General features: G+C 42.8%; 1 protein-coding gene across 4 annotated transcripts in view; it reads left to right on the top strand.

Annotated features, from left to right (window-relative positions):
- Positions 1-2,212: 2,212 nt before the first annotated feature.
- Positions 2,213-21,674, top strand: part of TBC1D22A (TBC1 domain family member 22A) — a 544,224-nt gene continuing 524,762 nt past the window's right edge. For 2 of the 4 annotated variants that reach the window (XM_075857223.1, XM_075857224.1), the window contains exons 1-2: positions 2,213-2,454; positions 16,333-16,389. In XM_075857223.1, the coding sequence (XP_075713338.1) occupies positions 2,393-2,454; positions 16,333-16,389 (119 nt within the window). In that variant the 5' untranslated portion in view covers positions 2,213-2,392. The remainder of the gene's footprint in view (positions 2,455-16,332; positions 16,390-21,674) is intronic. The other 2 variants (XM_075857220.1, XM_075857221.1) reach the window with 2 other exon arrangements.

Here is a 21,674-nt window from a genome sequence, read left to right as displayed (position 1 = left end):
CAGACAGCTCTGATCTCTCCTAATTTTAGGATCTGACCCGGCAAAGTTTTGGGGAGGCCCTTCTGATTTTTGCGGATTGTTCCGCACGCCAAGGTGGATCTAGACGAGAGAACTTTTAGTAATGGGACACTGTTATAAAAGTTGTCCAGATAAAGATGATAGCCTTTGCCAAGTAAAGGATGGATAAGATCCCATACGATCTTTCCACTAATTCCAAGGAAGGGGGGGCATTCTGGGGGAGAGTAAAAGAGTAGGTGTAACCGGTGGCACTTTCACACAGCTTGTAGAGTTTTATGCCGTACCGGGCTCTTTTATTGGGTAGATACTGCCTGAAGTGCAGTCTACCCTTGAAGCTAACTAGTGATTCATCCACCGAAATATTTTGTTGGGGGGTATAAACTTGGGAAAAAATTTGTGAGTAGTGGGCAATCAATGGTCTTATTTTATATAGCCTATCAAAATTTGGGTCCTGTGGGGGTGGGCACTGCCATAAAAAACGCAAGTTGCTTAAAAAACGGCTGAAAATCAGAGGCTGTTTTCCCTTAAAAACAGCTCCGTATTTACAGACGTTTTTTCTTAAGCGTGTGAACATAGCCTTAGGGTATGTTCACAGGCTAAAAAAAAAACGGCTGTAAAATACGGAGCTGTTTTCAAGGGAAAACAGCCTCTGATTTTCACCATTCTTAAAGCATCAAGCGTTTTTACAGATTTTTTTAGAGCTGTTTTTCTATTGACACAATGAAAAACTGTTCCAAAAAGTAACATGCACTTCTTTTTACAGGGCGTTTTTTTACACGCCGTTTCTTCAAACGGCCACGTAAAAAAACGCCCTGTCTGAACAATACGCCGTTTTTCCCGTTGAAATCAATGGGCAGATGTTTGGAGGCGTTCAGCTTTCATATTTTCAGCCGTTTTTTGGGGCATTTACTGGCTACAAGGCGGTGTTTTAGTCGCGATAGACACGCTTTTCTTCCTCGTTTCCAATAGTGCATCATGGATCTGACGAGTTGTTTTGAATCTTTTTTAATTTGGACCATACTCTGATAAACTTGTCCCCGTTTTGTGGTCACTCGAGGTTGGCCAGGTCGTGGTCTATCACGTACACTATTGTTTTTGGCGTATCTCATGAGGGTACCCTGAACCTTTCTCCAGGCGAGCAATTTCCCGCAGACTATGCCCTGCGACTAGGGCAGATCGCTTTTCTAATAACTTTCCTGGGAGCCATTTATGAGACTACTTTACACGTTTTCACAAGTTTACACAGGATCACAATACAAGGGGAACACTGGAGTTCTTTCACTGTGTACAGTGGGAATTTATAAACACCCCCATTTTATTACACCCCCAGATTCATCAATTTCTCTGTAAAGGATGAACGTGATACGTGCGTTTTGCACAGAAATTAATCTATCAATTTTTCAGAACTCACATGCATCATATTTATTGATTATTTATATAAATATCCTTGTTTTTGAAGAAGATGAAACCTGTTCAAAAGAAAAACTGTCTTTGCTGGCCATATCAACCAATCAAAGCGCAGCTTTCATTTCATATTCTGCTCTTGGAAAAAAAAAAATGAAAGCGATGCAGTGATTGGTTCTTATGGGCAACAAAGACAGTTTTTCTTTTACACAGGTTTCATCTTCTTCAAAAACAAGGATATTTATAGAAATAACGATGCATGCGAGGGCTGAAAGTGCTTAAAACAGTGGATAGATTGATTTCTATTCAAAACACACGTATCACGTTCATCCTTTAGAGAAATCGACGAATCTGAGCGTGTAATGAAATTAATGAGCTGTAGTGTGTTTATATAGTTATTTCTATAGCATTAAAATATATAATAATCTTTATTGATATATACATATTTTGTATCAAGAGGACATTAGGAAATATTTCTTCACTTCAATAACTTCCAAATTGCATATACATGTAACTCTCAATATGCTTTTTTTCATGCAGCACTTAATTTATCTATTTACCACACACGCTTTTATGTTCGTATCAGGAAGGGGTTAAAAATGTGTAATGGAGTGGCGAAATACTGTATCGAGTTTCTCCGACTGCATAGAACGTAATACGTGACAACCAACAACATGGCGGTGTGTGCTAAACCCTTACTACAAAGCGTCTTTACACGACTGCTTTACGTCACGCTGAATACACGGACCTTTAAGTGCTGGCAAAACTTTGTTGACTTCCGTAGTGCTAAGCATTGTCACTTGTGATTGGTCAGCATTCATCAGTATGTCAAGTCGTCCAATGGCGGTGCCGTTTGTTGCTGATTCAAACATGGCGGCACCCAGTCTTAGTGGATAGGGTTTTCCGTAAAATATATCACCCGGTTGCGATTCGTTTTGTAATCCCGGCGAGCCGGTAATGTGGGGAGAAAATGTCGAGCGACGCAGGGAGAAAGCAGTTCTGGAAGAGGAATGCCGCTAAAGTGCCGGGAAGGTGCGTGTGACAGAGGGACATGTCAGTGTGTAGATCTGCGCTGCCTTTAGTGATTGACATCCCTTCATTATTTGCGGTGGACAGCTGAAGGGTTCTTCATGTGCAGGGATGGGGGTGGGTGGTACCGTCCGTCCTTCCCTCCTTATCTGTCAATCAAGGCTAAGACCATTTTAATAAGAGGATGGGTCTATTGTGATCAGGAAGTGTAATCATTTCTAATATGTCAGAGAGTAGTGTTTTTCCTACATAATACTTATGTTATGTGGTCTATACTACAAATGGTAATGTTGTGTTGTCCATGCTCACTGCATGTATTCATGGAAATAAATATGTATCGTTTTCTATGGACGTTATGGGGGTTTACTCATGTGTATTACTGCTCTGTGCAGGACCTGTAGATTTGGAGCCAAAATAATTTATTGATTTAACAGGATGGGATCCAATCCACATATATAAAGGGTTCTCACGTAAAGCTGTAATACGCTGGTGAAAAAGATGTCTCCAAATCAAATGTAGTAATACCAGTTAGGATGAATCGGAATAGGGTCCCATGCCATCAGGACAGAGTCCGCTGCCCAGTCCTATAGAATAGAGCGGCGTTCTGACTGTTGCATTCTCTTTCTCCAGAGTCAATAAGTAGCAGAAAGCAGTTCCCTTCTCCAGGGACGTAGCTAAAGGCTCATGGGCCCCAATGCAAAGGTTCTGCTTGGGGCCCCCCCCCCCAAACTTCTCATGGCCGGCGGCCCGCAGCTTTCACCTTCATCGCTGGGTCTCCTAAGGGATCCAATGATGCAGCACAAGCAGCCAGGGGCCTCACTAAGGTCTTGACGCGCCAGGGGAAATAGCCCCAATACATATACTCCCCCCCCAAAAATGTGCGTGTATGTATATAGGATACAGCATATCTATAGCACTACGCCCCTATAGCTATGGATAGGATTAGATATAGGGCCCTCAGACATTATCACACATGATAGGATTAGATATAAGGCCCAGCAGACAGTATCACACATGATAGGATTAGATACAGTGGCTCAGCAGTCCGTATTCGGGTATGTGCACACGATAACTGCAATTACGTCTGAAATTACGGAGCTGTTTTCAGGGGAAAACAGCTCCTGAATTTCAGACGTAATTGCATGTACACGCGTTTTGCAGGGCATCTTTTACAGACGTAATTTGGAGCTGTTCTTCATTGGAATCAATGAAAAACGGCTCCAATTACGTCCCAAGAAGTGTCCTGCACTTCTTTTGACGAGGCTGGAATTTTATGCGCCGTCTATTGACAGCGACGTGTAAAATGACAGTTCGCCGGCACAGTACATCGTAAAGCCCATTGAAAGTAATGGGCAGATGTTTGCCGACGTATTGGAGCCGTTTTTTCAGACTTAATTCGAGGCATAAAACGCCTCCATTACGTCTTAAAATAGGTCGTCTGAACCCAGCCTTACACATGATAGGATTAGATATAAGGCCCAGCAGACAGTATCACACATGATGGGATTAGATTTGAGGACTACTGCGATGACTGTGTTTTTTTTTTATTCTCAATAAAATGGATAATGAGGAGTATTTCAATAAAATATTTTTTCTATGTACTTGTAGTTTTCTAACTTTATTACTACCTCCTTACTAATGGCCGCTGGCTGATTGACAATGTCCATTACTAAGGCAGGGCTTAATGTTAGACATGAAGTTGCCAACACTAACCCCATTATTACCCCGGTACCCACCACCACCAGGAAGAGCCGGGTACGATCCAGTACCCGACCATCTGTAGTGATGGTTGGGCACTGGCGTGGCCGCAGGCTGCTATTATTAGGCTAGGAAAGCCCAAAAACAGTGTTTTTTCCCAGCCTGGTAATGCTGCCTGCTGCTGCTTTGTTGTATCTGGCTGGTTATAAAAATGGGGGATCCCCACATCGTTCTTTACAATTATTTATTTAATAAAAAAATGACATGGGATCCCCCCATTTTTCATAAATAGCCAGATACAACACAGTCGAAGCAGCCTGCCATTACCAGGGTGGGAAGGGCCACTGTGTTTGGCCTTTCCCAGCCTAATAATACCAGCCTGCGGCCGACCCCCAGTGCCTGACCATTACTACAGAGGGTCGGTTACTGGATCGTACCTGGCTCCTCCCGGCACCCCTGGTGGTGGTGGGTACCGGGGTAATAATAGGGGTTAGTGTTAGCCTCTGCAGCGGTTAACACTAGGCTCCGCCTTAGTAATGGATGCTGTCAATCAGCCAGCACCTATTAATAAGGCAGAAGTAATAAAGTTTTAAAAAAAATACAAAGACATAGAAAAAACTGGTTTATTTGAAATAAAAAACCCCCACACAATCCTCATTAACTATTTTATTGATAATAAAAAAAATCCGTCATTGAAGTAGTCCTGGAATCCGACAACTGAACCTGTAAAAAAAACACAAATACAAAAAAGAAAACATTAGTAAGGGCCTGTTCACTTCACCCCTGCCCTTCCATCAGAGGTTTCCGTCAACGGAAAGGCAAACTGAAACCTCAGCTTCCATTTCCCTCACCACTGATTGGTTCCATTGTTTTGACGGAGTCAATAGCGCAGTCGACTGCGCTATTGGTTGCGTCAAGAACAATGGGACCCTGTCACAACGGTGATAAACGGGATCCGTTAGCAACGTTTCCGTCACCATGGAGATCAATGGCGAGGGAAACTGAAGCTGAGGTTTCAGTTTGCCGTTCCGTTGAGGGGTTACCTGACAGAAACCTCCAACGGAAACCCTCAACGGAAGGGCAACGGTGATGTGAACACAGCCTAACGCATATGGTAGACTTAGATACAGGGCCCAAGTGTATGTGTGATACTGTTTGTTGGACCCCGTATCTAAGCCTAAGGTAGGCTTAGATACAGGGTCCAGCAGACCGTAATCTTATGCAGTATAATATTACTGTCTGCTGGGGCCCTGTATCTAAGCCCTCCACATGGTAGGCTTAAAAGGGGTTGTCCAGAAACTAAACATGGATGGCCTATCTCAATAGCTGATTGGTCGGGTTCCGACTCTTGGGGCCCCTGCCAATCAGCTGTTTTGAAGGGGGTGCAGCCGCTCGCACGAGCGCTTCTTCCCCCTTCATTTTCTTCCCTTGCTCACATTGTGAATCGCTGACATATCTGTGTCGGCGATTCATTGTGAGAAAGGGACCGGAATGAAGGGGGAAGTAGCTCTCGTATGAGCGGTTGCACCCCATTCAAAACAGCTGATTGGTGGGGGTCCCAAGAGTCGGACCCTGACCCATCAGCTCCATCAGAGTGTCATTGAACTTACCCTCCCCTTCGGCCGCAAGCTCCATCAGAGTGTCATTGAACTTACCCTCACCTTCGGCCGCAGCGGAGCACCTGACTCCATCCAGGGTCGGGATGTTGTGCGCAGCGCATATCATTCTGACGTCATGCGCTGCGCACAGCGCTGTGACGTCAGGACCTCCGCTGCGCTCCGGAACAAGGAAGTGCTGTCAGTTACTATAGTAGTGGGGGCCCGTGTAGTTTATTACATAGGCCCCAGTTACTATATTAACTTTTCATTGATGTTGTACGGGGGGCCGTTGGCCCCCCTGGCTTCGTGTCCCGGTCGCAATTGCGACTGCTGCGACCCCTATAGTTACGCCACTGCTCTTCTCCCTTTGGCACAGGAGGAGGGAGAACACATCACATTTAAAGAGGACCTGTCACCCCTAAGAAACCGATGCTCCAGCACTGTTATAACAAGTATATACTAAAACAGGTATATCAGGAGAGGTGAAAGCTCCTCTGTCGTGCATCTGACATATACATTTGTGTACCCAACAAAAAAAACTTTTAAAAGCCAACAAACGAAACCCTATATGTCAATTGTATGAGCCCAACATGATGTGAGCAGCTTATTGGCTGCTAGAAGAGTTTATAGTGGCATTGGGAATGTTGAGGGTTAACGAGGTCGTTCACTTTGGGTAACCCATCCTCACATGAAAGGTACTCCAATGATGAGCTAATCACCCGGGGGAAGTGTCCGCTAGTCTTGATTTCTGCAAAGGGAATGAAGCATTATATGTCACCCTTTCAAATGGGCTGTCCATTGAATGTCCGTGCTTGTCCTTCCCGAGGAAGTGCAGTTTTTTTTAGTCTAATTGAGGGAAGAGAGTCTGAATAGGTCATATAGAAAGGATTCATCTAAGCCCCATGCACATGGCAGAGCCTGTACAGGTCCCTAGTGTGTGATGCCATACAGGCTTCTTTAGGTTCTGCATATACAGAGATATTCTCACCTTTAAACGTTTCTACTAGGGAAGAATACCACTGTACTTACTGATTGTGATGCAACATGGCACGTTTTTTTTTAATGTTTGATTTATATTAAAACTGACCAAGAAAACCTCTGTATGCCTTTATATGAAATCAGAGGCATACAGCAGAGGTACAGTAGAGGCCTCATGCACCTCTCTAGCAGCCCTATTCGAGTATGTTCACACAGCGTGGATAAGCCTGCGCAAAATCTGCAGCATATCTGACCCAGAGCTCGCAGTGAATTCCGGACGGAAGTCCGAACTAGATTTTCAGATGGATTTGGAGCTACAGAAAGCAGAGCTGATTAACCCCTTCCCGCTCCTTGACGTACTATTACGTCATGGCAGCTGTATCGTTCGCGCTCCATGCCGTAAGGGTATGTTCACACTGCGGGGGTCCGTAACGGCTGAAATTACGGGGATGTTTCAGCCTGAAAACATCCCCGTAATTTCAGCCGTACCGGCATGTGCAGGCACTTGAACGCCGCGTCCATTACGGCCGTAATTAGCGCTGCTATTCATTGGAGTCAATGAATAACGGCTCCAATTACGGCCCATAAAGTGACAGGTCACTTCTTTGACGCGGGCGTCTATTTACGCGCCGTCATTTGACAGCGGCGCGTAAATATACGCCTCGTGTGAACAGACAAACGTCTGCCCATTGCTTTCAATGGGCAGCTGTTTGTCAGCGCTATTGAGGCGCTATTTTCGGACGTAATTCGGGGCAAAAACGCCCGAATTACGTCCGTAAATAGGCCGTGTGAACATACCCTAATAGTACGTCTCGGGAGTAACGGCCGTTTCAGCCGTCCTCCCGACACATACAGGAGCTGTGACGCTGCTGTCTTGTTCAGCAGCTGTCACAGCTCCTACAGCGGGGAACGATCGCTGTGTCCCCGCTGATTAACCCCTTAAAAGCCGCGTTCTATAGAGATCGCGGCTTTTTAGGGGTTAAGCTGCCATCGCCGGCCTGCTACGCGATAGCGGCCGGCGATGGTGACTATGGCAACCGGACACCAAACAATGGCGTCCGGCTATGCCATAGACGGAAGCCTAGTGGGTCCTGACAACGTCAGGACCCACTATGCTTGCTGTCAGTGAGTAGCTGACAGTTCTAATACACTGCACTACGCATGTAGTGCAGTGTATTAGAATAGCGATCAGGGCCTCCTGCCCTCATGGCCCCTAGTGGGACAAAGTAATAAAGTAAAAAAAAAAGTTCAAAAAAGATGTGTAAAAATAAGAAAATAAAAGATTTAAAAGTAATAAAAGTAAAAATCCCCATTTTTCCCTTATCAGTCCTTTATTATTAATAAAAATATATAAACAAACAAATAAACTATACATAATTGGTATCGCCGCGTCCGTAACGGCCTGAACTACAAAATTATTTCATTATTTATCCCGCACGGTGAACGCCGTAAAATAAAATAATAATAAACCGAACCACAATCACAATTCTTTGGTCACTTCACCTCCCAAAAAATGGAATAAAAAGAGATCAAAAAGTCGCATGTACCTAAAAATGGTACTGATCGAAACTACAGTTCGTTACGCAAAAAATAAGTCCTCGCACGGCTTTATTGATGGAAAAATAAAAACGTTCTGGCTCTTAGAATATGCTAACACAAAAAGTGAATGATAGTTTACAAAACGTATTTTATTGTGCAAACGCCATAAGACATAAAAAAAAACTATAAACATCTGGTATCGCCGTAATCGTATCGCCCCGCAGAATAAAGTGAATATGTCATTTATAGCGCACGGTGAACGCTGTAAAAAAAAACAATAGTAGAATTGCTGTTTTTTAGTCACCACGCCACCTAAAAATAGAATAAAAACTGATCAAAAAGCCGCATGCACCCCAAGAAAACTACAATGCATTCCTCAAGGGGTCTAGTTTCCAAAATGGGGTCACTTTAAGGGGGTTCCCAATGTTTTGGCACCACAAGACCTCTTCAAACCGGACATGGTGCCTAATAAAAAAGAGGCCTCAAAATCCACTAGGTGCTCCTTTGCTTCGGAGGCCGGTGCTTCAGTCCATTACCGCCCGAGGGCCACATGTGGGATATTTCTCAAAACTGCAGAATCTGGGCAATACGTATAGAGTTGCGTTTCTCTGATAAATCCTTTTGTGTTATAAAAAAAATGGTATAAAGAGGATTTTCTGACAACAAAAAAAATGTAAATTTCACCTCTACTTTGCTCTAAATTTTTGTGAAACACCTAAAGGTTTCATAAACTTTCTAAATGCTGTTGTGAATACTTTGAGGGGTCTAGTTTCTAAAATGGGGTGTTTGATAGGGGTTTCTAATATATGGGCCCCTCAAAGCAACTTCAGAACTGAACTGGAACCTAAAAAAATAAATGAATGAGGCAATACTTTGCTTCTTACATTATACTGATAATGAGCCGTGCCCACCCCGAGATGACCCCAGTTTTGACCGTTTGTATAAACGGAGACCCCTATTAGACCGTTCCAGTGCCCGGTTTTCCCAAGCATACACCCCCGAGAAGTGTATTTCTATTGATGAGTCCCTGGTACATTTTAAAGGGAGGGTTCAATTCCGCGAGTACCTGCCGGGTAAGAGGGCAAGGTATGGCGTGAAGATGTATAAGCTGTGAGAGTGCATCAGGGTATACCTACAGGTTTAGGATATATGAAGGAAAGGCCATCCCCAAACCAGACTGCATCCTGGATTACAATAGGTACATGGGAGGGATGGACTTGTAAGATCAAGCCCTGAAGCCCTACAGCGCCATGCGGTGTGGTATAAGAAGCTGGCCGGGCACATCATACAGATGGCATTGTACAATGCGTACATGCTACGTCGATGTGCAGGCCAGACGGGAACTTTCCTGGAATTTCAAGAGGTGATTATCAAGAACCTAATCTTTAGGGACCAAGAAGGGGGGGCACCCAGTACTTCTGGAAGCGAGCCCACACGCATCGTACCAGGGCAACACTTTCCAGGAGAAGTTCCCCAAACTGGCAAAAGGGAAAAAGTCAAAAGAGGTGCAAAGTCTGCTATAAGAGGGCGATAATGGATGACACAATATATCAATGTGACACGTGTCCCGAAAAACTAGAGCTCTGTATGAAAGTGTTTTAAGATGTATCATACAGTCCTTGGTTTATAATTTACCCCAATTTTACTTACCCTGATGCACTCCACACAACTTATCCCCCCTCGTCTTTCCCCTCTGGGCCCTGCTGTGTGTCCAGGCAGCTGATAACAGCCACATGTAGGGTATTGCCATACCCGGGAGAACCCACATTACAGTTTATGGGGTGTAGGTCTCCGGTCAAAATGCTCACTACACCTCTAGATGAATGCCTTAAGGGTGTAGTTTTTAAAACGGGGTCACTTCTTGCGGGTTTCAACTGTACTGGTACCTCAGGGGCTACTGCATACATGACTTCGCACTAGAAAATCCCCAGTAGGCCAAATGGTGGTCCTTTCCTTCTGAGCCCTCCCATGGGCCCAAACGGCAGTTTATCACCACAAATGGGGTATTGCGGCACTCAGAACAAATTGCGCAACAGAATGGGGTATTTTGTTTCTTGTGAAAATAAGACATTTTCAGCCAAAACTACATATTATTTGAAAAAAATAATTTTGTTTTCATTCCCAGCCCAATTCAAATAAGTTCTGTGAAAAAACTATGGTGTCAAAATGGTCACAACACCCATAAATGAATTCCTTGAGGGGTGTAGTTTCCAAAATGGGGTCATTTGTGGTGGGTTTCTATTGCTTTGATACCTCTGGGGCTCTGCAAATGCGACATGGCACCCGAAAACCAAACCAGCAAAATCTAGACTCCAAAGAACAAATAGCGCGCCTTTCATTCTGAGCCCTCCCATGGGCCCAAACGGCAGTTTATCACCACAAATGGGGTATTGCCGCACTCAGGACAAATTGGGAAACAAAATGGAGTATTTTATTTCTTGTGAAAATAAGAATTTTTGAGCTAAAATGACATATTATTGGAAAAAATATATTTTTTTTTAATTCCCAGCCCAATTCAAATAAGTTCTGTGAAGAAACTATGGAGTCTAAATGGTCACATTACCCATAAATGAATTCCTTGAGGGGTGTAGTTTCCAAAATGGGGTCACTTCTGGTGGGTTTCCATTGCTTTGATACTTCTGGGGCTCTGCAAATGCGACATGGCACCCGAAAACCAAACCAGCAAAATCTGTACTCCAAAGAACACACAGCGCTCCTTCCCTTCTGAGGCCTCACATGGGCCCAAATGGCAGTTTATTGCCACAAATGGAGTATTGATGCACTCAGGAGAAATTGGGCAACAAAATTGAGTATTTTGTTCCCTGTGAAAATAAGAAATTTTGGTAAAAAATTACATCTTATTGGAAAAAATTTCATTTTTTTTAATGTCACAGCCCAATTGAAATAGGTGCTGTGAAAAAACTGTGTGGTCAAAATGCTAACAACAACCATAAATGAATTCCTTGAGGGGTTTAGTTTACAAAATGGGGTCACTTTTGGTGGGTTTCCATTGCTTTGATACCTCTGAGGCTCTGCAAATGCGACATGGCACCGAAAACCAATCCAACAAAATCTGGACTCCAACAAACATATAGCGCTCCTTTCCTTCTGAGCCCTCCCATGGGCCCAAACGGCAGTTTATCACCACAAATGGGGTATTGCCACACTAAGGACAAATTGGGCAACAAAATGGGGTATTTTGTTCCCTGTGAAAATAAGAAATTTTGATCACAAATGACATTTTATTGGAAAAAATTAAATTTTTTTCATTTCAGAGCCCAATTCAAATACGTGCTGTGAAAAAACTGTGCGGTCAAAATGGTAACAACAACCCTAAATGAATTCCTTGAGGGGTGTAGTTTCCAAAATGGGGTCACTATTGGGGGATTCCTACTGTTTTGACACCTCAACACCTCTTCAAACCTGGCATGCTGCCTAAAATATATTCTAATAAAAAAGAGGACTCAAAATGCACTAGGTGCTTCTTTGCTTCTAGGGCTTGTGTTTTAGTCCACGAGCGCAGTAGGGCCACATGTGGGACATTTCTAAAAACTGCAGAATCTGGGCAATACATATTTAGTAGTATTTCTCTGGTAAAACCTTCTCTGTTACAGAAAAAAAAATGAATAAAATTGAAATTCAGCAAGAAAAATTAAATTTGCAAATTTCACCTCCACTTTGCTTTAATTCCTGTGAAATGCCTGAAGGGTTAAAAAACTTTCTAAATGCTGTTTTGAATACTTTGAGGGGTCTAGTTTTTAAAATGGGGTGTTTTATCAGGGTTTCTAATACATAGGCCCCACAAAGCCACTTCAGAACTCAAGAGGTACCTTAAAAAAAAGCTTTTGAAATTGTCTTAAAAATATGAGAAATTGCTGTTTATGTTCTAAGCCTTGTAACGTCCAAGAAAAATAAAATAATGTTCAAAAAATGATGCCAATCTAAAGTAGACATATGGGAAATGTGAACTAGTAACTATTTTGGGTGGTATAACCATCTGTTTTACAAGCAGATGCATTTAAATTCTGAAAAATGCAATTTTTTCAAAATTTTCTCTACATTTTGCAATTTTTCACCAATAAACACTGAATATATCGACCAAATTTTACCACGAACATGAAGCCCAATGTGTCACGAGAAAACAATCTCAGAATCGCTTGGGTAGGTTTAAGCATTCCGACGTTATTACCACATAAAGTGAAATATGTCAGATTTGAAAAATGGGCTCTGAGCCTTAAAGAGGCTCTGTCACCAGATTTTGCAACCCCTATCTGCTATTGCAGCAGATCGGCGCTGCAATGTAGATTACAGTAACGTTTTTATTTTTAAAAAACGAGCATTTTTGGCCAAGTTATGGCCATTTTTGTAGTTATGCAAATGAGGCTTGCAAAAGTCCAAGTGGGCGTGTTTAAAAGTAAAAGTCCAAGTGGGCGTGTATTATGTGCGTACATCGGGGCGTTTTTAATACTTTTACTAGCTGGGCGCTCTGATGAGAAGTATCATCCACTTCTCTTCAGAACGCCAAGCTTCTGGCAGTGCAGATCTGTGACGTCACTCACAGGTCCTGCATCGTGTCGGACACATCGGCACCAGAGGCTTCAGTTGATTCTGCAGCAGCCTCGGCGTTAGCAGGTAAGTCAATGTAGCTACTTACCTGCAAACGCTGATGCTGCTGCAGAATCAACTGTAGCCTCTGGTGCCGGTGTCCTCGCTCGTCTGACACGATGCAGGACCTGTGAGTGACGTCACAGCAGTGATCTGGCAGAAGCTGGGCGTTGTGAAGAGAAGTGGATGATACTTCTCATCAGAACGCCCAGCTAGTAAAAGTATTAAAAACGCCCTGATGTACTCACATAATACACGCCCACTTGGACTTTTACTTTTAAACACGCCCACTTGGACTTTTGCAAGCCTCATTTGCATAACTACAAAAATGGTCATAACTTGGCCAAAAATGCTCGTTTTTTAAAAATAAAAACGTTACTGTAATCTACATTGCAGCGCTGATCTGCTGCAATAGCAGATAGGGGTTGCAAAATCTGGTGACAGAGCCTCTTTAAGGCCAAAACTAGGCTGCGTCCTTAAGGGGTTAAAAAAAAAAAAGTCCATGCTCACCTCCCTGACATTACCATATCAACGTGTCTCTGCTTCCCATGTCTGGTCTACATACAGCTGCATGCAATTTGACCATATACAAGAAGGAAATAATTTCTTGAGAGGATTCTGTGTAATAAAATAAACAAATTAAGTCTTTCAGATATTTATTGTGAAATACAGCTATTTATTTCCTTGTTTTTCTAATGATGTGATGTCAAAATATAAAGTCACACCTAAGTTCAGGTACCAATTCGTTAGCCCTGTTATATAGCTTTCTTATAACTTGTTTTTTCAGTTCCTCACACTTGTTTTTAGATTCATAAGCTGATTACTTTAAGAAAGCTGGGAGTTTGTTACAACGTCACAGTGTATCTACTGTTAGGCTGTTTCACTATTATTTGTAAACTAACCAGAATAATCTTATGGACCCATTATAAGTCCGTTGATCATTCAGAGATATTTTACCTCCGATTGTAACAGAAGTCATGACACTAGTGTGCACAAAGCCTTAGAAATGTCAATGATGAATCCATTTACAACTGGATGGTCTCTACAGCTCTGTGTCTAAGGGGTGTGAACCTAAGTCGCTCTGACACTGTCCAATCTATGCTGACCGTATTAGCCGTGTGATCTCATCACACTTAGGCCGGATTCACACGAGCGTGTGCAATTTGCGCACGCAAAAAACGCTGCGTTTTGCGTGCGCAAAAGGCACTTCACAGCTCCGTGTGTCATCACCATATGATGCGCGGCTGCGTGCTTTTCGCGCAGCCGCCATCATTATGACACTCCGTTCGTATGTTTGTAAACAGAAAAGCACGTGGTGCTTTTCTGTTTTCATTCATTCTTTTACTGCTGTTGCGCGAATCACGCGCGTCCCACGGAAGTGCTTCCGTGTGGCATGCGTGATTTTCACGCACCCATTGACTTCAATGGGTGCGTGATGCGCGAAATACGCACAAAGAACGGACATGTCGTGAGTTTTTTGCAGCGGACTCACGCTGCGTAAAAATCACGCAACTGTCTGCACGGCCTCATAGACTAGGTCCGTGCGACGCACGTAAAAATCTCGTGCGGCCTTCTTTCAGCAGCACAGAGGGGATCAAGGATCCAGCTTCTACTCCATTTGTGATGTCTTGTGGATACCCTCTATGGCTGCTTCTCCATCTGCGACGGCTTCTGCATACCCTCTATTGCTGCTTCTCCTACTGTGATGGCTTCTGGGTACCCTCTATGGCTGCTTCTCCATCTGTGGTGGTTCTGGATACCCTCTGTGGCTGCTTCTCCTTCTGTGATGGCTTCTGGGAACCCTCTTTGGCTGCTTCTCCTACTGTGACGGCTTCAGGGTAACCTTATGGCCGCTTCTTTTTCTGTGGCGGCTTCTGGATAGCCTCTATGGCTGCTTCTCCTTCTGCGATGGCTTCTGGATACCTTCAATGACTGCTTCTCCTTCTGTGATAGCTTCTGGATACCCTCTATGGCTGCTTCTCCTTCTGCGATAGCTTCTGGATACCCTCTATTGCTGCTTCTCCTACTGTGACGGCTTCTGGGTACCCTCTATGGCTGCTTCTCCATCTGTGGTGGCTTCTGGATACCCTCTGTGGCTGCTTCTTCTTCTGTGACGGCTTCTGGGAACCCTCTTTGGCTGCTTCTCCTACTGTGATGGCTTCTGGGTACCCTTATAGCCGTTTCTCCTTCTGTCGTGGCTTCTGGATACCCTCTATTGCTGCTTCTCCTACTGTGACGGCTTCTGGGTACCCTCTATGGCTGCTTCATCTGTGGCGGCTTCTGGATACCGTCTGTGGCTGCTTCTTCTTCTGTGACGGCTTCTGTGTACCCTCTATTGCTGCTTCTCCTACTGGGACGGCTTCTGGGTACCCTCTATGGCTGCTTCTCCATCTGTGGTGGCTTCTGGATACCGTCTGTGGCTGCTTCTCCTTCTGTGACGGCTTCTGGGAACCCTCTTTGGCTGCTTCTCCTACTGTGATGGCTTCTGTGTACCCTTATGACCGCTTCTCCTTCTGTGGCGGCTTCTGGATACCCTCTATGGCTGCTTCTCCTTCTGCGATGGCTTCTGGATACCCTCTATGGCTGCTTCTCCTACTGCGATGGCTTCTGGATACCCTCTATGGCTGCTTCTCCTTCTGCGATGGCTTCTGGCTACCCTCTATGGCTGCTTCTCCTTCTGCGATGGCTTCTGGCTACCCTCTATGGCTGCTTCTCCTTCTGCGATGGCTTCTGGCTACCCTCTATGGCTGCTTCTCCTTCTGCGATGGCTTCTGGATACCCTCTATGGCTGCTTCTTCTTCTGTGATGGCTTCTGGATACCGTGTGTGCTGCTAACAGATGGAAGTGTAATCTCATATGTCTCAATGTATTAAGTTTAACAAGATCACGCTTCTGGAGCCGCTTTTACATTATCTGCGTTGAATAGATAGTGGCAGAGTGGCTCAGGTTCACTCCATTTTGACACTGGACTGTGGAGACCGTATTTCATCAATAAATACACTGGGTACCAAAAATAGCAGGGGTCCTATTGGAGGAATTGAGGTACTTACCGAACAATAAACAGTACTCTGGAATCGGGTCAGGAAGGAATTAAGGTATGCTGCCAGTTTTGATGGGGGCATGGTCCTCTCTTATACCTGTGGATGTGATCTAAATGGTTGGTATGGGCAACACTGTTCATTTTTGCCTGCTTGAGATTTTATGGAAAAAATCCAATTGTGACATAAGGTTAAGTCTAAGCTAGGTAAAGTAATGTTACGCAGCAATATCTATGGATTTTAATGTTCAAAGGTGGAAATATTTGTTAAAAACAAACATTCAGCAGCATGTGGAATTCTTATTAAAATAATGGCTAAAGTAAATGGGAAGCTCTGTGTAAACCAAGCCATTGAAGTATTTATTTATTTTTTTTTCCCCCTGCATTCTTTATGACACTTTTATGTTTGTTTCTTTTACAAATTAGTATTCAGCATGTGTATGGAGCACAACATCCACCTTTTGATCCATTGCTGCATGGAACGTAAGTTGATTTTTTTTTCTCTTTAGTCCTTTCATCTTCTTTTCTATTAAAAATAGAATTAAAGGCAATGGGCAAGCTTTTAACTCTTTTTTTTAATTTTTTATTTATGTATCACAGATAGCTGACCCGCTTGTGTTATTTTTTTATTTTTTTTTCTTGCTTCCTGTTGATGTAATCATAATTTTTGTTATTTTTTTTTTTTTTTTAATGCAAAATGTATTGTTTAGTCTTTCTGTTTACTCTTTGAAAAGGATAAGTTATTGATCTGTGGTGTTACTACTGTATGGATTATTTTGTTTTGGGCTTTTCCATTATATTCTCTCTTTGAAAATTCCACTGGTTAACCCCTTCAGGACACTTTTTCAAATCTGACGTGTCACTCTATGTGGTAATAACTCCGGAATGCTTTTACCTATCCAAGCGATTCTGAGATTGTTTTCTCGTGACATATTGTACTTTATGATAGTGGAAAAATCTGGTCGATAAATTCAATATTTATTTGTGAAAAACATCAAAAATTAGCAAAAATGTGCATTTTTCTAAATTTAAATGTATCTGCTTGTAAAACCGATAGTAATACCACACAAAATAGTCACTAGTTACCATTTCCCATATGTGTACTTTATATTTGCAGCGTTTTTTTTAACATCCTTTTATTTTTCTAGGACGTTACAAGGCTTAGAACTTTAGCAGCAATTTCTCACATTTTCAAGAAAATTTCAAAAGGCTATTTTTACAGGGGCCAGTTCAGTTCTGAAGTGGGTTTGAGGGCCTTCTATATTATAATACCCCAATAAATCACCCCATTTTTAAAAACTGCACCCCTCAAAGTATTCAAAACAGCATTCAGAAAGTATTTTAACCCTTTAGGCGTTTCACAGGAAATAAAGCAATGTAGAGGGGAAATTTACAAATTTCTCTTTTTTTTTTTTGCCGAAATTCATTTGTAATAAAACAAATTGTATAACACAGAAGATTTTACCAGAGAAATACAACTCAATATTTATTGCCCAGGTCCTGCAGTTTTTAGGAATATCCCACATGTGGCCCTAGTGCGGTAATGGATCGAAACACCGGCCTCAGAAGCAAAGGAGCACCTAGTGGATTTTGGGGCCTGCTTATTTTTAGATTATATTTTAGGCACCATGTCGAGTTGGAAGAGGTCTTGTGGTGCCAAAACAGTGGAAACTCCCCAAAAGTGACCCCATTTTGGAAACTAGACCCCTCAAGGAATTTATCTAGGGGTATAGTTAGCACTTTGACCCCACAGGTATTTTGCTATATTTATTGAAGTTAGTCTGTGAAAATGAAAATCTACTTTTTTTCTGAAATAACATAGACATTTTTAATATTTACAAGGAATAAAGAAGAAAATTCACCCCAACATTTGTAAAGCATCTTCTCCCGATTACGGAAATACCCCATATGTGGTAATAAACTGCTGTTTGGACCCACGGCAGCGCTCAGAAGGGAGGGAGCGCCATTTGGATTTTGGTGCGCAGATTTTGCTGGATTGGTTTTTAGTGCCATGTCGCGATTGCCACCCCCTGGAGGGAACAAAATAGTGGAAACATCCCAAAAGTGACCCCATTTTGGAAACTAGACCCCTCAAGGAATATTTCTAGGGGTTTAGTAAGCATTTATACCACACAGGTCTTTTGCAGAATTTAGTAGAATTAGGCCGTGAAAATGAATATAAAAATTTTTGTCCACTAAAATGTTGAATTTTTTCATTTTCACAAGGGATAAAGGAGAAAAAGTCGCCCTAAATTTGTAACGCAATCTCTCCCGAGTACGACAATACCCCACATGTGGTGGTAATTAATTTTTTTAATAGAAATGAATTAACCTTTGCAGGACTGATCCTTTTTTGCTTTTCCATTTTAGTTTTTCACTCCCCGCCTTCCAAACGCCATTACTTTTTTATTTTTCCATGAATTGAGCGGTGTGAGGGCTTATTTTTGCAGGACGAGCTGTAGTTTTTATTGGTACCATTTTTTGGTAGATGCAAATTTTTGATCACTTTTTATTACATTTTATTTAGAGCTTTGGTGGCCAAAAACAGTGATTTTGGCGTTTTAAATTCTTTATTTCTTACGGCGTTCATAATGCACTATAAATGACAATTTTACTTTATTCTGCGGGTCCGTACGATTACGGCGATACCATATGTATATCGTTTTTTAATGTACTGCAGCGTTTGCACAATAAAATAAATTTATAAAATAATTTATTTTCTGTGTCACCATATTCTGAGAGCCGTAACTTTTTTATTTTTCAGTCAAAAAAGCGGTGTAAGGGCTTGTTTTTTGCGGGACGGGTCGTAGTTTTTATTGGTACTATTTCCGGGTACATGCGACTTTTTGATCACTTTTTATTGTATATTTTGGGAGGGGTGGTGACCAAAAAAGTGATTCTGGCATTGTTTTTAGTTAATTTTTTTTGCGGAGTTCACCGTGCGGTAAAAATAACATTATAGTTTTATAGATTGGGTCGTTACGAACGCGATGATACCAAATATGTGTACTGTTTTTTAACGGTTTCATTTTTTCCCTATAATAAGAGACTTATTATAGGAAAAAAAAATCTTTTATTTTTACACTTTTGTAAAACATTTTTATTAACTTTTTTTATTTTATTTACTTTTTACACTTTCTTTTTTTACCTGCAGCTTTGATCGCTGCTAGAATACATTACACTACCTAGGTAGTGTAAGGTATTCCAACTGTCAGTGTGACATCACAGTCACTCTGACAGTTAGTCTACGAGTACCAGCAGAGGCTGATCCTCATAGGCTTGCATACATGGCAGACCCGGGGGCCGTTGTTTGGCCCCCGGGTGCCATCACAAGCATCAGCAGCCCGCACAATTGCATGGGGGTTGCTGATGTGCTACAAACCCTGTACATGCGGAGATCGCAATCGAGCCCCGCATGTAACGGGTTAATTGCCGAAATCAGTGGCAATGAGCCGCTGATCGGCAACTAGTGGAGTGTCAGCTGTCAGGGACAGCTAACCTCCCGATGCACACTGTTGCCGACAGTGTCACAGACACGGTCATCGACAGTGTGCATCGCGAACGGCAGTGACGTCCTGTCACTCTGACAGGAAGTCTATCAGGAGGCTGATCATGATAGGCTTCCGTACATGGCAGACACGGAGGCCATTACTTGGCCTCCGATCACCATGCTAGCCATCTGCAAACCTCACGATTTCATCGTGAGGTCTGCCGATGAGCTAGAAACCCCTGAATTCGGTGATTGCAATCGATCACCGCAATCAAGGGGTTAATTGCCAGAATCAGCGGAAATAAGCCGCTGATCGGCATACAGTGAAGTGTCAGCTGTCAGGGACAGCTTGCCTCCCGGTTCACGGTGCACACTGTCGCCGACAGTGTGCACCGGGAACCACTCAGTAACTGTACGTCCCTGTGCCTTAAGACACTGGCCGCATGGACGTACAGTTGCGTCCTCGTGCGCCTAGGGGTTAAAGAATACACTGGTGCTAGATGCAACTTTTGTTGATTTGAGCCTTTTTGACTTTGAATTATTGATCACATAATCGACATGTATTTAAAAATATTGGTCCTGAGTCCGCTATGTTTACAGCTGAGGAGGCGGAACCACAGAGGAGAGCACAGGGATAAAAATAAGTGAAATACGATCTCTGGGACTATTTCTTGGAAAGTATTCATGAGCTGCATTGTTATTCCTCCCTACACCTTCCTGCTTGTGATTGACAGTTTCTCTCTGTCAGCAGTGATTAAAGTAATAAAGTAATAATTTCACTTCTGACCGTTGTGACACTTTTCGATCATTTAAACCAAAGTGCCTGTCAGCGTTACACTCAAAGGCATAATACACTCCGATACAGAGGTATGGACAGTTGAAGTCATAAGTTTACGTACACCTTAGCCACATTCATTAAAACAGTTAAATCTGTTTTTCACGATTCCTGATACTTATGCCCCATGCACACGACTGTAAAAATCGTTTGTAATTGCGGACCGTAATTATGGTCCGCAGTTACGGACCCATTCATTTCTATTGTCCACGGACACCTTCCCGTTTATATACGGGTAGGTGTACGGGCCGTAGAAGTGTAATGTAAAAGATATAACATGTTCCATCTTTTGCGTTTTACGGAGCTGTGCGCCTATACTTTGCGGGTCGATGTCCGTTTGGGGAATTTAGCTGGGAAGTGTTGTCCTGGTATAATACGGGTGCCCTCGCTTCCAGCAGATCTGTTTGGGCGCTACCCTTCCTGGTTCCCGAATTTTAGGGCCTTGATAAATAGCCACTTGAAAGAGAAGAAATGTTCCCCTCGGGCCTGCACAATCGCATATATTTCTTTCCTGACTTATTGGAGCCTTAACTTATTTTATTTTTTCATAGACGTAGTGGTATAAGGGCTGTATTTTTGCGGGACGAGCTGTAGTTATTATTGGTACCATTTTGGGGTACATGCGACTTTATGATCACTTGTTATCCTTTTTTTTGGGAGGCAAGTTGATCAACAAAACAGCAATTCTGGCATAGTTTGTTAGGTTTTTTTTATACAGCGTTCACCACGCGTCATAAATTACATGTTAAAGAGGCTCTGATAAAACTGTCCATTATGTATGGAGAAAAAAGGGGGAGACTTGCAAGCCAAAGAACGCCTTCCCAACCGTGAAGCACAGGGGTGGCAGCATCATGTTGTGGGCGTGATTTGCTGCAGGAGGGATTGATGCACTTCAAAAAATGGATGAGGTAGGAAATTATTTGGAGATATTGAAGCAACATCTCAAGACATCAGCCGGGAAGTTAAAGCTTGGGTGCAAATGGGTCTTCCAAATGGACAATGACCCCAAATATACTTCACAAGTTGTGGCAAAAAGGCTTAAAAGACAACAAAGTGAAGGTAATGGATTGGCCATCACTAAGCCCTGACCTCAATCCCATAGAAAATGTATGGGCAGAACTGGAACAGCATGTGCGACCAAGGAGGCCTACAGACCTGACTCCGTTACACCAGAACCAGTTCTGTCAGGAGGAATGGGCCAAAATTCCAATAACTTATTGTGAGCAGCTTGTGGAAGTCTACCCAAAATGTGCGACCCAAGTTATACAATTTACAGGCAATGCTACAAAATACTAACCACGTTATGTAAACTTCTGAACCACTGGGAATGTGATGAAAGAAATAAAAGCTGAAATAAATCATTGTCTAGTATTATTCTGAAATGTCACAATCTTTAAATATAGAGGGAACGTATACTTGGATTAAATGTCAGAAATTGTGAAA

Source organism: Rhinoderma darwinii, chromosome 3 (assembly GCF_050947455.1).
Source record: "Rhinoderma darwinii isolate aRhiDar2 chromosome 3, aRhiDar2.hap1, whole genome shotgun sequence".
NCBI classification, from domain to species: domain Eukaryota; kingdom Metazoa; phylum Chordata; class Amphibia; order Anura; family Rhinodermatidae; genus Rhinoderma; species Rhinoderma darwinii.
Note: the sequence above shows the minus strand (reverse complement) of the source record. Positions and strands in the feature narration are given on the sequence as shown.